The 15,874-nt window shown below is 45.1% G+C and overlaps 1 protein-coding gene across 3 annotated transcripts in view; it reads right to left on the reverse strand.

Moving 5' to 3' along the window:
* Positions 1 to 15,874, reverse strand: part of POLR1E (RNA polymerase I subunit E) — a 51,337-nt gene extending 35,463 nt beyond the window's left edge. For 2 of the 3 annotated variants that reach the window (XM_040361511.1, XM_040361503.1), the window contains exons 1-4: positions 15,766 to 15,874; positions 11,033 to 11,136; positions 8,999 to 9,072; positions 2,519 to 2,616 (exon numbers count right to left, since the gene is read on the reverse strand). In XM_040361511.1, the coding sequence (XP_040217445.1) occupies positions 2,519 to 2,616; positions 8,999 to 9,072; positions 11,033 to 11,136; positions 15,766 to 15,823 (334 nt within the window). In that variant the 5' untranslated portion in view covers positions 15,824 to 15,874. Of the gene's footprint in view, positions 1 to 2,518; positions 2,617 to 8,998; positions 9,073 to 11,032; positions 11,137 to 12,759; positions 12,847 to 15,765 lie in introns of those variants that run through there. The other variant, XM_040361522.1, reaches the window with a different exon arrangement.

Consider the following 15,874-nt stretch of genomic DNA (forward strand, 5'->3'; position numbering starts at 1 on the left):
AGTACTTGCTTTGGGCCCCTTTTGCAGCAATTACTGCCTCAATGCAGCGTGGCATGGAAGCGATCAGCCTGTGGCACTGCTGAGGTGTTATGGAAGACCAGGATACTTCAATAGCGGCCTTCAGCTCTTCTGCATTGTTCGGTCTCATGTCTCTCATCTTCCCCTTGGCAATGCCCTATAGCATGGGTGCTCAACCTGTGGCTCTCCAGCTGTTGCAAAACTACAATTCCCATAATGCCTCAGCCTTTGGGAGACATGCTTGTACCTGTCAGCGGCTTGCAATGCCTCATGGGAATTGTAGTTCCGCAACAGCTGGAGAGCCACAGGTTGAGCACCCATGCCCTATAGATTCTCTATGGGGTTCAGGTCAGGTGAGTTTGCTGGCCAATCAAGCACAGTAATCCCACGGTCATTGAACCAGGTTTTGGTGCTTTTGGCAGTGTGGGTAGGTGCCAAGTCCTGCTGGAAAATGAAGTCAGCATCCCCATAGAGCTCGTCTGTGGAAGGGAGCATGAAGTGCTCCAAAATCTCCTGGTAGACGGCTGTGGTGACCCCGGACTTAATGAAGCACAGTGGACCAACACCAGCGGATGACATGGCTCCCCAAATCAACACAGACTGTGGAAACTTCACACTGGACTTCAAGCATCTTGCAGTGTGTGCCTCTCCATTCTTCCTCCATACTCTGGGTCCTTGGTTTCCAAATGAGATGCAAAATTTGCCCTCATTAGAAAAGAGGACTTTGGACCACTGAGCAACAGACCAGGTGCGTTTTTCTTTAGCCCAGGTAAAACGCTTCTGACGTTGTTTGTTGTTCAGGAGTGGCTTGATAAGAGAAATACGACATTTGAAGCCCATGTCCAGGATCCGTCTGTGTGTGGTGGCTCTTGATGCACTGACTCCAGCCTCAGTCCACTCCTTGTGAAAGTCCAACACTTTTGAATGGGCTTTTCCTGACAATCCTCTCCAGGCTGCACTCATCCGTGCTGCTTGTGCACCTTTTTCTTCCACATTTTTCCCTTCCACATAACTTTCTATTAATGTGCTTTGGTGCAACACTTTGGGAACATCCAACTTCTTTTGAAATTACCTTTTGAGGCTTTTCCTCCTTATGGAGGGTGTCAATGATGGTTTTCTGCACAACTGTCAGGTCAGCGGTCTTTCCCATGATTGCGATTACTACTGAACCAGACTGAGCCTAGGTTCACACTGCTGCGAATTCAAAATCGCGGTAAAATGCGCGATTTTACCGCGATTTCGGCCACAATTTAATGTAAATCGCGGCTCGAAATCGCAAAAAGTAGTACAGGAACTACTTTTTGAAATCGCAGATGCGGCGTCGCACTGATTAGGACAGTGCCATTGCCGACAATTGCCGCCGATTTGAGATGCGATTTGACATGTCAAATCGCATCTCAAATCGTTCCAAATCGTACCCAGTGTGAACCAGGGCTGAGAGACTGTTTAAAGGCTCGGGAAACCTTTGCAGGTGTTATGGCTTAAAGTGCCGATTAGAGTGGGACACTTTGAGCACCTTTTCACAATATTCTAATTTTCGGAGATTGTGGATTTGGGGTTTTCATGAGCTGTAAGCCATAATAACAATTATGACAAATCACGGCTTGAACTATCTTGCTTTGCATGTAACGTGTGTGTCTCATATTAGTTTCACCCTTTAAGTTGCATTAGAGAAATAAATGAACTTTTGCACGATATTCAAATTTTTGAGTATCACCTGTATGTGCTTCTCAATTCACAAGCTAGCTATTGCCACTTAGTGAACGCAGAAATTATAGTTAAGGAAACTGGAGTTCACTCAGGGTAGAAGAAGACAGTCCTTGAAGTTTGAAAAGAAAAAAATGTTATTGCGCTGATCTAGCTCTCCAAAAAAGTACTCTCTGGAGATGTGTTATATACTGCTAGATCAGCGCAACAACATTTTTTCTTTTCATGCACACCTAATCCCTCTATCGAGGGTTTATACAGTATTGCAGCAGATCACGCAGTTTCTTTTGCACCGGTGACACTTAAAATACCAGTCCTTGAAGTTTACTTAAATGAACCTAACAAAAGGATCATTTAAAAAAAAAAAATATGGTAGCTTTTTCTGGCTTTTAGCAATAGTATGCCTAACTTTTTCCCTTTGTGTACTGCTACCTTTTCCAATGTTGTAAATAATTATAGACCTCCATAAGCCTTTTTAAAAAAAAAAAAAAAAAAAAAAGGCATACATGGACTGACCCTATGCCTTTAGCTACGATACGAAAACCTGGAATCTAGCGTCACTAATGAGTTTCGGCACCTGGTGTTGAATGAATAACTTTGGCCAAATATGTGCACAGATAAATCACAAACAAAACACTAGTAGGACTATAAGCAATTCAGGAATACAGAAATCAAAGCAAATATAAAAAACCTAAAGCCAATTAGCAGAGAAGGTGTAAGAAAAGCACAGCTATATGAAAAGCAAAAAACGATTAACATCTTGTAGTTGTAATAAAAATAATATGTATCTTACTGCTATTGTCAGTTTTCAACACTGGCTGCATCTTGATATGTTCAGCATCATACACCTCCATCTTTCCAGTTGCTTTATTCAGAACCCCAATAAAATACCTGGCAAATAATGAAAATAAAACAAGTATTTAACATTGTCTCTCAAGGCCGATTAGCCATCATATACCACAGTTAAAGCAGAACTCCAGTAAGCAATCTATATTTTTATACATGCACGCTGCCTGCTGTGCAACTTTCTACTCTCAGATTTCTACTTTAAAAACTGGAGAGAGAGAGAGAGAGAGAGAGATGTGACCCGACTATCGTTGCTCTGCACTTGCTGGTAGGTGAAGTAAGGTGGAGCTAGACTATCACTGCAGCAATGCAAAACTAACATTCTCCTTTCATAATTATCTGAACATTCTTAGGGGTTGAAGAACGTAAACTCTGGTGCAGCTGTGCATGGTAGCCAGCTTCCAACTTCAGCATATTCAATTAAAGCGGATCTCCACCCTAAAGTGAAGTCGCGCTGATCGGCACCCGCCCCCCCTCCGATGTCACATTTGACACCTTTCAGGGGGAGGGGGGTGCAGATACCTGTCTACAGACAGGTATTTGCACCCACTTCCGGCCACACGATACGGGCAAAGGACGGGTTTTTTCCTGGCTTCCCGTCCGTCCCCCGTTGTATGCTGGGAACACTCGGCTCCCAGCACACATCGTTCGCCAATCGGCGGGCGCAGCGCGACTCGCGCATGCGCCGTAGGGAACCGGGCAGTGAAGCCGGAGCGCTTCACTTCCTGGTTCCCTCACCGTGGATGGAGGGGGGAGCAGCAGGGTGACGAGCGATTGCTCGTCATCTGCTGCGGACATCGCTGGACTCCAGGACAGGTAAGTGTCCTTATATTAAAAGTCAGCAGCTGCAGTATTTGTAGCTGCTGGCTTTTAATATATTTTTTTAGTGGCACATCCGCTTTAAGCTTTGATCAAAAAAAAAAAAAACCCTGAAAGCTCATTGGTTTTTATGGAGAGCAGCACCAGATTTTGCACACTCCAGTTTTAGCAAATCAACCCCATAGAGTTGCCTAAAGGAGGACAGTAGAAGAGTAATCTAGGCACTGTGGGGGAGATTTACCCAAACTTGCGCACACAGAATTTGGTGCAGCTGTGCGTGGTAGCCAATCAGCTTCCAACTTCAGCTCACAGGCTGGGTTCACACTATACTACACGACTTTCATCCTTCTTTGCTCTGAGACAATGGTCCTACACTGATACTACATCGGTCCTACATCCATCCGACTTTCATGAACAGGATACTACTTCGATCCGACTTTGCCCTGGACTTGAAGTCCGACTTCCAATGAGCAGGGATCCGACTTGGATCCCTGCCAATATCAGGCACTGTGTTTGATATGAATCTTGAGGGGGAACTCCACGCCAAATTTTAACAAAAAAACGGCATGGGTTCCCCTCCAGTAGCATACCAGGTCCATGGGTCTGGTGCGGATTTAAAGGGGAACCCCCTACGCCGAAAAAACGGCGTGGGGGTCCCCCCAAAATTCATACCAGACCCGTATCCGAGCAGCAGCCCGGCCGGTCAGGAAAGGGGGTGGGAACGGGCGAGTGCCCCCCCCCCTCCTTAACCGTGCCAGGCCGCATGCCCTCAACATGGGGAGGTAGGTGCTCTGGGGCAGGGGGGCGCCCTGCGGCCCCCCCAAAGCACCCGGCCCCCATGTTGATGAGGACAGGGCCTCTTTCCGACAACCCTGGCCGTTGGTTGTCGGGGGGGGCTTATCGGAATCTGGGAGCGGCCCCCAGATACCGGCCCCCCACCCTAGGTGAATGAGTATGGGGTACATCGTACCCCTACCCATTCACCTGGAAGTAAAGTGTTATTAGTCAGCTCCGGGGCCCCCCCTCTCTTCTTTAGCTCTTTTACGAGGGGGGGCTTGCTTATTCCGACGTCTTCTGGGGAGGGGGGGTCCCAGTCTTCACCGCCGTCTGGTTCTCTTCCGCCGGGTGGGGGCCACTTTCTTCCTTAGCTCTTTTACAGCGGCACCCTTCCGCTCTTTCTCCGATGTCTTCGGCGGCGGGGGGGGGGGGGGTTCCCAGGCTTCTGTCGCCTTTTGCCTTCTCCGTTGACACGTCGCTTCCTCCCGCTATAATGCCATGTGCGGCGGCTCGCACCGACTTATATAGTTATCTTATGACATCACAGTCCCATCATGCTCCGGGTGCACAGAGCATGATGGGACTGTGACGTTATAAGATAACTATATAAGTCGGTGCGAGCCGCCGCACACGGCATTGCAGCGGGAGGAAGCGACGTGTCAACAGCGAAGCAGAAGAAGGCAGAAGGATGCAGAAGGCGACAGAAGCCCGGGCACTGAAACCCCATACTCATTCACCTAGGATGGGGGGCCGGTATCTGGGGGCCCCCCTTGTTAAAGGGGGCTCCCAGATTCCGATAAGCCCCCGCCCGCAGACCCCGACAACCAACGGCCAGGGTTGTCGGGAAGAGGCCCTGTCCTCATCAACATGGGGGCAGGGTGCTGTGGGGGGGCCGCAGTGCGCCCCCCTGCCCCATAGCACCTACCTCCCCATGTTGAGGGCATGTGGCCTGGCACGGTTAAGGAGGGGGGGGGGGGGTGCTCGCTCGTTGCCTTTCCTGACCGGCCGGGCTGCTGCTCGGATACTGGTCTGGTATGGATTTTGGGGGGACCCCCACGCCGTTTTTTCAGCGTAGGGGGTTCCCCTTTAAATCGGCACCAGACCCATGGGCCTGGTATGCTCTTGGAGGGGAACCCATGCCGGTTTTTTGCTTAAAATTTGGCGTGGAGTTCCCCCTCAAGATCAGTAGAATACATGTCGCATGCCAAAGTCGGAGCGTGCAAGACTGCGTTACGACTTTGATCCTACTTCAATGATGTTCAATGGAGTGAAGTAGGATCAAAGTCGGACCAAAGTAGTACAGGGAGTGTTTGCAATGTCGGACCGACATGTGTCGGACCAGTTAAGACGGCTCCCATAGGGAAACATTGCTTTTCATGCGACATGAGCTCCCAATGTCGGAGCGTATGTCGGACTAGTGTGAACCCGGCCACAGGGAGGAATAGAGCTCTCTGCAGATAATTATTTTTCATCCAGATGAAGCAAGATGCTGTTGCATGTTACTTGTAGTAATCACACTGCGCAGGCTCTAGTCTGAGCAACATACCAACTGCTGAGGAGGATTTCCTGAGTTCCATGGGCAGGCTCTGCATCCAATTCTTTCTAAACTAGACCCTGATCCTAAGGCCTCAGGAATACTGGTTTCTTGTAAACGCTGTTTATCCTGACAGGAGAAAAATCAGCATTATAAAACTCACCTAAACTGCATTTTTTTCAAAAGAGTTTAGCAGTTTGGAGTCTTTCATTGGCCAGAATTTTCAATTTATTCTGGCCACCAAAATAAACGCCTGAGTGCTAAAAGTGCCTATAGTTTATGCACATTTATCAGTGTTTGTGGTCAGAAGAACTGCTCTTGAACACGATTCAGAAAACAGCCGATAAACTTCCCTGCTGATAAACTGCTAAAAACGTCCATGTGTGCACATAGGATAAACAGAGGGGAGTTTAAGGGCTGTTATAATAATAAAAAAAAAAAAAAAAAAAAAAAAAAAAAAAAAAAAAAAAAAGACGCCCAAACTCACAAAAACATGAGTTTATCAGCTACAGTGTGCATGAGGCCTAAAGAAGTTGTGTGCATGAGCATATATGATGGTCAGTGGAAAATTACCTATTTTCAGAGTGCAGGGTAAAAAAAACTGTGCTACATATAGAGTGCATGGTTTAGGGGTGTGCTATGCACAGTCTGCAGGGTTCAGTTTTTTTTCACAGGCTCTTCCACCTCCTCCTCAGCTCTGACCTCTGCACCACTCTCCCCCATCTCTGCACAAATCTCCCTCCACATGCCTCATTTCCTCCCCCCTCCAAAAGCTTCCTTGCATCTCACCTACCTGGCCTAGTACCTCCCTTGCAGAGAAATTATTGTATTCAGCATATGGGCACAGATGGGGGATCACAGGGCTCCTTACCAGGTGCTGCACTATCCCACACTGCACCTGTATCTCCCTTGTCCCCACTGTGAGTGCAGGGCAGGCAGGGATCTGCGAAAGCCGCAGAGAGAAAAGATGTCACTGTAAAAACAGAAGGCTTCCGAGTTTACAAGTGGGAGTGGTGAGCGGAATGCAATGGAGTTCTGCCATGTTCCAACTGAAAAAATCTATAAGGGCTATAAGAAATGGCCTGGCAGGCCAGATTCAGTCAGCAGGCCTTCTGTTTGACATATGTGCTGTAGCTAAATTGAGAACTCAGCCTGCTCTCCTCCAATAATCAGACTTGTCCTGACTAGTCCCCCTGCACAGCATTTCACTAGGAAGCTCAGTGTCCTGCTGCTTCTCCCTTCACGCCATCTCTCATGCAGCCGAGAATACAGAGAACAGAGGGAAAGTGATCACTTAAAAAATAAAAATAAAAGGGGATTTATATAGATGTTTTGAAATCCTTACACAAATGGTTTGCTTTTAATTTCTATTTAAACCCCCCCCCCATATTTACCACTAGCAAGCAGCAATCTGTGAATTGTTAGGAAAGGATAGAGAGATTGCCTCATCCATCTCTTACTGCTCCTTCAAGCCCAATCACAGACTGGGGACTGAGGTGTGACCTAGCGATGTTGCGTAACTACATTTTGGGATAATCACATCATCAGACAGGCTTCCTGGCAAGGTTGTGTAAATCGCAGGACTGGGTGGAAACTGGAAATAATTAAAAATTATTTTTTTCAGGTAAGCTCACATATATGTATTTCAATGCCTGTTTGCTCAACACGAAAAAATAACAGGAAGCACAAGGAAAAGGTACTAGAAATGCATGAGGAAAAGACAAATTGTGCTACAAATATGTTGTATAGAAAATAAAAAAAATTTGGTTCTGCACTTCTTGGACCTGCTCATCACGTCAGGGTCATAGGCAATAGCTGCTGTATCTGATTTTGTATAACAATTCAAAGTTTAGAAGATTGTCTCCAGAAAACACGTTCCTGCTTTTGTACATGAAAAAAATGTGATGAAAACATGGCAGATTTGGATGCGACTTTTAAAGCAAAAGTATTTAGGGTGGAGCATGCAACACGTTCCAGAAGTTGCAGCCAATCCCCCTCCTCCCCAGTGAGAGCGGCAGGCATCTTCTCCAGATGCCCGCTATCACTCTTTGAAAATAACTTAGCCATGCGGGGCTCTGCCTTCCCAGTGGCGTCACTCATTCACAGTCCTCTGCAGCTGTTGGCTTGTAGTTCTCAATGAACTACCATGGCACTGCTGGCAGTTCAATCATGCTTCCTTTCAGTCTCCATCAAATCCACAAAATTGTTGGAGATGTGCAGACATTTCAGGAGACTTTATCCATATATTCTGGTCCTGCCCGAAGATAGTGACATTCTGGAGAGAAGTCCTGAGAGTGATCAATATAGTAACGTCAGTTTCATTGGACCAAGAGGCAGGGATCTGTATACTAGGACTAGTAGAGGATAATACGATCTCTATAGAAAGGAGAACACAAGTGGGCCTACTGCTTTTTTATGCAAGAAAGGCAATAGTGATACATTTGAAGAAGGTTGAAGCCCCCTCGCTGGTACACTGGAAAAATCTAGTGAATAGTAATTTATCATTGTATAAGGAGACATACTGTAATAGAGGAAGTGGGGAAAAATATGAAAGAGTATGGGCAAATTGGATAGAGAATGCTAAAAATGGCCTCAGGGTAGGGGGAAATGGGATAAACTACACCATCGGAAGGAAGGGTTAAATAAGTGTTTTACATGCGATTATGATGAGATGAGATTAGTAATAAATTAGATTTTATGGAAGCTCCTGAGTGAGTGGATAAATGTAAGCTGTCAAATGTATATTTGAAAAAAAAAAGAAAAAAGAAAGGAATATATACTTCCTTTCAGTGAGTATCTGCTTGTCCATAGGAGGTACAAGCAAACAGACACACAAGGTACAAACAAATACACTGACAGGTCTGCAGGTGTGATGCATGGTAACAGCAATGCTTCACAGGCTCCCGACACAAAAAAAATTGTAAATGCACATTTTTTTTTACCTGCAAAAAATAAAAAATGTGCATTATTTTTTGTTAAAAGGTGAACTTATTGTTTAATTCTTATTACTGACTGCACTCTGCGGTTCAATCTGCTGGCTCAAACGTCAGTCAGCACTGTGTCCAGTATTGACATAATGGCTGGTGAAATGTAAAAGTTTTTACAGAGTAATGCAAAATGTGGATTTTATTTGTTGAATAAAGAAAGTTTCAACAACTAATACATGCTCAACAACAATATATTCTTCGTGAAAACCTATGAGTGATTCACATTTCATTTTAGGCTTTATGTTTCTAAGACCACATGGCACCATTTGTTGAAACCAGTAATGAGATGCAAAGATGTCAATTTGCTTACTTGCACAGGGGGCTGTTCTTAGTTTCAGTTGAATAATTATTTCCAACATAACTTAGTCTGTCTGTGTCCGCTGCCTAAAAAATAAATAGATAAAAAAAATAAAAAAGGAAAGATGAAAAATCAAACAAAACCAATTTTTTTTTTTTTTAAATAAATAAAACACACACCACACACAAAGAGCAGTAAATTCTGATATTTATCAAGCACAGCTTCAGAGACGTGGCAAAATATAGTTTATTATCACTTACTTGCATGTCCCCCTCATGTTACAAATGCTACTAATTAGTGTGTTATAACCTGTAGATAGCCAAAGGGAGAGAAAGGAAAGATCTCTTCCATGGGCACAATTAGGTCAGGCACACATGTCGGTGTTATGCCGATGAGTGTCCCCCGGGCGGATTATGCCCCCCTGTACTGCGCAGTAAGTGGCCAATCGGCCTCACGTCCTCGCTCGCTAGGCCTCCTGGCTCTTTTTTTTTTTTTTTTTTTTTTTAACATCCTCCATGTCCAGGGGGATGGTAAGGAATGAGCCCAGATGTCAGAAGTGTGCGCAGGCGCTGTCTAGAGCTGCATGTTCGGCAATTTTCGGAGGCTAGCGCCGTGCCAGCGCAGTACAGGAAGGGGGGGGGGCATAATCTGCCGGGGGACCTTTTTCGGCAAGACACCGGCTTGGAAGTTGCACAGATCAAAACACCGACTTCTTCCTGAACAAAGCCTATTAATTCAATAGGCTACAACAGAGAATTGTTTATAGTACTAAACAAATCATCCCTTAATTAGTGAAGTATACAGTGCTCAATTATTCATAGAATGCTGGGATTAGAAGTTGTAATCAGTGCAACTGAAAATGAAAAATGTTTTTCCCCTAGCTTTGAATATAGTGGGAATTTTGCTGCCTGTATCCTTGTTGGGAAGAAAATCTCACTTCCTGTTCTAGTAGTCACAGAGACAAGAAATAAGGTGAATCTCTTTAACGAGGAGGCATGCAAGAAAAAAAGGGTTAGAAGTTTAAGGCTTTTATTGTTGTTTAAATCAAAACAGGAGATATTCCCTAAGAGCCGATTCACACTGGGGCGACTCAGCCGCCTGACAAGTCGCATCCCATTCTATTCACCAGAACCGTTCTAATAGTAGCGACGCAAGTCGCTCCGACTTAGAAAAAGGTTCTTGTATGACTTTGGGGGCGACTTGCATTGACTTCTATATAGAAGTCATTTTGCAAGTCGCCTCTGAAGTCGTCTTCAGGACGCCTTGCCGAGTCGCCCCCAAAGTCGTGCCGCCCCAGTGTGAACCAGCTTTGGCCCTTCCACAATAATTTCTTTGATTAATTTAGTACAAGTACAAATTAATTAAAGAAACTATTGTGGAAGGGCCAAAAGTCAGCTATAAAATATGCCTTAAAGTGACCTGTGATTTGCTATGCAGGGTAACAAGGCAGGTTGCAACCTTTTCTCTTCCCAGTGATTTTCTTGGGCTGCTGGCAGTGCATACCTGGCACTTCTGAGTATGGGGATAATGTGACTTAATGTGACTTACTCCCCTTTCTTCGGCATGTCAGGGCTCCGGCTTGGCAATTAGCAGATTAGGCACTCAACACTGTCACACATGACTTCCCTCCTCCCTCTACCAGCAGTGCATGGACAAAGCACAGATTAAGGCCCCTTGCTCAGCGGGGATCGCTCCGTTGATTCCCGCTGAGCCGGCGGATGACAGGGCGGTCCCCGCACACTGTGCAGGGACCGCCCTGTCTTTTCTCCGCTCTCCCCTATTTTGGGGGGAAATCGGATGAACACAGTCCCGTCGGTCCGTGTTCACCCAAATCGATCCGCCAGACGGATGAAAAAGTAGTTTTTTTCCTCAGTCACACTTTGGCGGATCGGAGCAGGTCTGTCACCGCTGACATCCGTTGCTCCATTGGAGGAGCACAGAGCGCCCGTTCAGGTCCGCCTAAAAAAAACTGTCCGCCTGTGTGAAAGAGCCCAAACTTTAAAAATGCTACATTTGCTAAATGTCCACACACACACACCATCATACCAGAATTCTTTGCCTTTTTGTTTCTGGGGTTTTGTCATCTTCATTCCTATATAAAGTGAAACGTACATCCTTGGGTGTCTGAATAGTTCCATTGGCAAACTGAACTGGAGAAAAAAAAAAAAAAAAAGAGATACATAAGAAACCACAGAGATTTAAATAAACAAAAATAATAAAACTTAAAGTATGTTTCCCATAAGTTTAAATTCAATATGGACTATTTTAGCCCTAGTGTGCAACTGTGCATTGATACCATTACCCTATTTTAATTAAATTGCTTCCTTGAACGTGTGCCCTTAACCCTTTTGCTGCCTTTTCTGTGTTTTTAACCACTTCAGCCCCGGACCATTTTGCTGGTCAATGACAGGGCCACTTTTTGCGATTCGGCACTGCGTCGCTTTAACTGACAATTGCGCGGTGGTGCGACGTGGCTCCCAAACAAAATTGGCGTCTTTTTTTCCCCCCCAAATAGAGCTTTCTTTTGGTGGTATTTGATCACATCTGCGGTTTTTATTTTTTGCGCTATAAACAAAAATAGAGTGACAATTTTGAAAAGAAAAATGAATATTTTTTACTTTTGCTATAATAAATACCCCAAAATATATATTAAAAAAAAAAAAAGTTTTTTTCCTCAGTTTAGGCCGATACGTATTCTTCTACATTTTTTTTTTTTTTACAAAAAATATCGCAATAAGCGTTTATTGATTGGTTTGCGCAAAAGTTTTAGCGTCTACAAAATAGGGGATATTTTTATGGCATTTTTATTAATATTTTTTTACTAGTAATGGCGGCGATCAGCGATTTTTATCGGTACTGCGACCTTATGGCGGACACTTTTGACACATTTTTGGGACCATTGGCATTTTTATAGCGATCAGTGCTATAAAAATGCATCGATTACTGTAAAAATGTCACTGGCAGGGAAGGGGTTAACACTAGGGGGTGAGGAAGGGGTTAATTATGTTCCCTAGGTGTGTTCTAACTGAAGGGGGGTGGGACTGACTAGGGGAAATGACAGATTGCTGTTCATACATTGTATGAACATGCGATCAGTCATTTCTCCCCCTGAAAGGACCGGGAGCTGTGCGTTTACACACACAGCTCCCGGTTCTCGCTCTAACAAGCGATCGCGGGTGCTCGGCGGTGATCGCGCACGCCCCTAGTGGCTCATATGCAAAATCACGTAATTGGACTTAAAGACTACTAACCCCCCCCCCTCCAAAAATATTTTTTACTAAAACCAGAGATCCTAAAGAACAACATGGTGACAGTTCCAATTTTTTATGTCTAGCAATATTATTGCAAGTTTATCAAGCACTGAATTTCACAGACACAATATATTATCTGTTTTTTGGGGGAAATCTAAAAGATAATGACAATACTTAAAATGACACATTAAATGACACAAGGTGACACATTAAAATCCCTTAGCGGTCATCAGTTTAGAGTTAGCCATGAGTAATGTCCATAGGATTATTACTTTTAATCTGGAGTGTGGCAATATATGTTACATATGTAGCACAATTGACATTTTTGTACATAGACACCCCAATACATGAGTGGGGTTGCTGTTGAATGGGGAAGAGGGGGGACATTTTTAACACGTGTCATGTGTTATGTCAATAGTCTCCTTCCCAGGCGCTTTGTTCCCAATATTCAAGACTCAGGTTTTCTTCAAATAAATACAAAGTTTATTCTTCAAGATAGACAAGCAAACAGTCAATGCTTACATAATGACAGCTGATAACACATGGCAAGATGGTAATTCAGAAGGTTTCAGACGGTATGATATGATGGTACATCATCTTTCTGCTGAGAGAGGTCCCTTCCAGCAGGGTCGGGTGACCCCCGAGTTCCTTAACTTGCTACCCAAACCACATGGATTCTTATACTGTTCTAAATACCAAGCTAAGCATATTTACTTTTAGAATAGCTCCAAGAAAGGTGGTGAGCTCCTGTCACAAACGTAACACCCACTTGTATATATTAAGTAACACATCTCCACCCATTGTCTTGACGTAGAACCCCAAAAATACATGTAACCTACACAGCAACTGACCTTCGTCTGTCCTCAAGAAACCTCAAAATGGCCATGTTTAAAGATTAATTCTCAGAAACTTATCACATAAAATAGTAAAAAAATTCAAAATCCAACAGTTGCAAAGTCAGTTTTTTTATCTTCATGCATGAAGATAAAAAGCCTTCTTTGTGCAACAGCCCCCCTAATACTTGCCTGAGCTCATCTCGCTCCAGAAATGTTGTGGGAGTGTCTTGGCTGCCCGTGGAGTGGATCAGCTCTCATTGGCTTACATGACAGTGCAGCGCCATTGGCTCCTGCTGCTGCCAATCAAATTCAGTGAGCGAATGAAGAGAGGGGGCGGGGCTGCGCCACGGCTCCGTGTCTGAACAGACACAGGAAGCTGCAGCTCCGCTCCCCCCATAGTAAGCTGTTTGGACACTCAACAGGAGGGGGAGGCCAGGAGCCCTGGCAAGGGACCAGAGAAGAGGAGGATCTGAGCTGCTCTGTGCAAAACCACTGCACAGAGCAGGCAAGTATAGCATGTATTTTATTTATAAAGTGGAGTTTCACCCAAAAGTGGAAGCTCTGCTTGTTTGCACCCTTCCCCCCCCCCCCCTCCACTGCCAGATTTGACACCTTTCGGGGGGGTATCCCCTCCCACTTCCGTGTAAGATCGCTTGGCAATCTACGAAAATCCCACCCCCCCCCCGCTGCCTTCTGGGAGACGCACAGGTCCCAGATGACAGCATGTGTAGTAAGAAACAGGTTGTGAAGCCGCAAGGCTTCACTTTCTGTTTCCCTTAGTAAGGATGCTTGTGTTCTGTCAAAATAGCCAATTCCTTGAGATCTCCAATCGCGTCACTTCCGGTTACTGTTAAGCACCAGTAATTGGAGATTTAGACCAATGGCTGTTTGACACAACACCGCCAACCGTATACACTCCGGTACACAATACCAACCAAAAACATGGCCGCCGGCGGGAACTTTTTCCTAATTAGCCACTGTTTAGCCAACACTTTGTGTATCGGAGTGTACATGCTTGCCAGTGTTGTGTTAAAACAGCAATTCATCCAAATCTCCAATTACTGATGGTTTACAGTAACCGGAAGTGAAGTGACGTGATCTCAATGAATTGGCTAGTTTGACAGGCAAGGCGGCTTGGGGTGCTGATGTCTTGGGCTCCCTGGACAGGCTAGCGCCCTTATATTAAAAGTCAGCCGCTACAGTATTTGTAGCTGCTGACTCTTAATTTTTTTCACCCAGGCTGCAACTTCACTTTAACAAAAAAAAAAAAAAGACTTTAACAGTGGTCGTATTGCCCGATTGGTCATTCTTACGTACAGGTAAGCCTATAATAAGGCTTACCTGTAGGTAAAATGAATATCTCTTAAACCTACACTGTTTAGGGCCCTTTCACACTTCTGCGACTTGGGACTGCTAAATCGCATGACAAGTCATACCCCATGATTTCCAATGAGTACCATTTATATCTGTGCGACTTCAAAAGTGGTCCCTGTACTACTTTGGTCCAACTTTGATGCGAGTCGAGGACCATAGACCTCAAGTTTACACAGGCATTCCCTGAAATCGCAGCAACGAAATCGCGGCACTATGAAAGGGGCCTTAGGAGATATTCATCCTTCATGCAGCCACAAACGTCAGCTGCACATGCACACTGAAGGTCCGGTGGCTCGTGCCAGAACGGTGGACTCCCGTGCATATGTCATCATATCTCCTGCCACTCACAGCGCCAGAGCCCGTGAATCCGGAAGAAACGCAGAGGGAACGTCAGCCCCCTCTACTATGACCGGGTGAGCTGCAGAAGCTTTGTTCTAAGGCAAGGATTTCATAATCTGCTAGTATGCAATGCATACTGGTACATTATGCTATTGTCTTGGGGGGGGTTGGTGGGGGGAGGTTTTGGCAGCTTTAAGCTCATATGTGGGGTGGGGAGCTTAAGTACTTTGGTGTAACATTTTTCTTTTATCATATGGGAGACCAGAAGTCCCCTATGTCATATTATTTGGTTGTGACGGACGGTGTGTCAGGTTCTATTTAATGCAACATTAGGGGTCTTTCGGCCTCCGACATCTCACCTGTCCTCCATTGAAGATAATAGAGCAGACTTGGGGGGTAATTGGGCAACTCTACGCTGGTGGCAGCAAAAGGGTTAGCATGGACCTGTGCCAAGTTTATGGTTAATAGATGTACATAGCCTTAACGCCCTTGTATACCCCGCTTTGTTACTTTTACCTACAGGTAAGCCTATAATAAAATTAATCACTTGTAAACATCATTGCAGCTCCAACCACTCACAGCGCCAGAGCCTGCAAACCCAGGAGAAACACAAGGGGAACGTGTTAGCACCCCCTCAGGCTGCGGTGGGCTTCATTCTAAGGTATTTCATAATGCGCTAGTATGCAAAGATTAAAGTGATATTAAAGGCATTTTTTTTTTAAATAACAAACGACGGGCAGCACCACATTAGGTTATGACAAGCTGATAAAAGAATGCAGACATCAGAACAATATAGAAGTTATTACACTATGTAGGGACAATGCACACATGTAAACAGGTCCTGTGGGTGGAGGTAGTCCATGCTGCCTTCATGTAACCAGTATAAAGTGCAGCGTGTCCCTGGCAGCACCAGCTAATGTGTAAGTGAGCAGTATCGCCTGCCTCCACTAAGACTGCTTTGTGTATTGTTATTTCTTACCGAGTAAAGCTGACTGCTCCGGGTCCCCCCTGTACTCCCACACTGCTTTACCAGCCATGTGTATTTCTTACCCACGCTCAGTGCTCGGCACTTCCTAGGAAGCTGGGGG

This window comes from Rana temporaria, chromosome 1, assembly GCF_905171775.1.
Source record: "Rana temporaria chromosome 1, aRanTem1.1, whole genome shotgun sequence".
Classification (NCBI taxonomy): domain Eukaryota; kingdom Metazoa; phylum Chordata; class Amphibia; order Anura; family Ranidae; genus Rana; species Rana temporaria.